The sequence below is a fragment of the Condylura cristata genome, unplaced genomic scaffold (assembly GCF_000260355.1).
Source record: "Condylura cristata isolate star-nosed mole 26May11 unplaced genomic scaffold, ConCri1.0 scaffold00027, whole genome shotgun sequence".
In the NCBI taxonomy this organism is placed as follows: domain Eukaryota; kingdom Metazoa; phylum Chordata; class Mammalia; order Eulipotyphla; family Talpidae; genus Condylura; species Condylura cristata.
The window spans coordinates 19,658,274-19,659,449 of NW_004567128.1; the positions used below are offsets into that span (position 1 = coordinate 19,658,274).

At 58.3% G+C, this 1,176-nt stretch overlaps 1 protein-coding gene across 1 annotated transcript; it reads right to left on the reverse strand.

Annotated features, from left to right (window-relative positions):
• Positions 1-124: 124 nt before the first annotated feature.
• On the reverse strand, positions 125-667 carry LOC101619397 (ferritin heavy chain-like). Its single transcript, XM_012730252.1, has one exon. It carries the CDS (start codon positions 665-667, stop codon positions 125-127), a length of 543 nt encoding a protein of 180 aa, XP_012585706.1.
• Positions 668-1,176: the final 509 nt, after the last annotated feature.

The following is a 1,176-nucleotide window of genomic DNA, read 5'->3' on the forward strand; positions in this document are numbered from 1 at the left end:
GGTAAAACTGGAAGAAAAGGCTGAAACGAGGCATTGCAACGGCAACGCTGTAATCTGAACGCAAACTGGTAAGGAGGGGAAGGCAACGTGCCCCCCCTTCCGGCATGGGCAAGACAGTTCAGTCTCAGTCCATGTTGCGCTCACCCAGGGTGAGCTTGTCAAAGCTGAAATCGGCCAGCAGGGCATCTTCCAAGTCGAGCAGGTTGGTGAGATGTTCCCCCAACTCTTTCATGGCCCTCACTTGCTGGTCGAGGTAGTAGGTCTCCAGGAAGTTGCACAGATGAGGGTCGTTGTTGCTGGTGGCCAAGTTGTGCAGATCCATCAGATTCTGGTTGATCGTCTTCTTCAGGTACAGGGCGCACTTCAGGGCCTTCAGGCCGCTCTGCCAGTTGTCGCGATCTGGCTTCTTGACGTCGCGGAGACGGAGGCGGCCGCCTCTCAGGATCTGGAACTCCATGAGCCTCTCAGCGTTGTCGTTCTCCGTATCTGACAGCATCAGGAAGTAGTCAGCGAAGTGCTTCAAGGCGACTTCTTCGCGGTCGAAGTAAAACGAGAGCGACAGGCACATATAGGAGCCATAGAGCTCCAGGTTGATCAGGTTGTTCACCGAGATCTCACAGTCGGGATGGTAGTTTTGACGCACCTGTGAGTGCTGCGGGGCCACCATCACAGGAGGCATCAGGACCTGAGGCGCGGGTGCCGGGGCCAAAGCAAAAGGATACGCGGAGCGAACACGCGGCTCACGCGGCGGGCAGCGGCGGCGGCCATGAAGGCGGCGGCGTCCTGGACCTCGCAAGAGCCCCATGACGGTTGAGACAGTGACCGAAAATGACCAGCGATGGAAGCAGTGGCGGCGGCAGGAGCCACAGAGAGATCCCAGGCAGGAGAGAGCAGCTTTCAGCCGAGACACGCTCTGGCTGGCAGCTGCTGCGGCAGGCTTCGGAGTGACGTGACGGAGCAGGCCCGGTTGCCTAGGAGATGGAACTGCGCTGCTCGCTGACCCCTTGGTGGGTGTGGGTCATCGGAGCAGAGGTGAAGGTTCAGAGTGAGGACGGTGGGCTGTTGGAGTCTTTCTGGAACCTGAGCGAGACCGGGCAACGTGGAACCAAATCTCCGCTCTAGCTAGTACGTTACCTTATTGGTGGACTTAAGTGCCACGTTTTAATCCGTCACTGG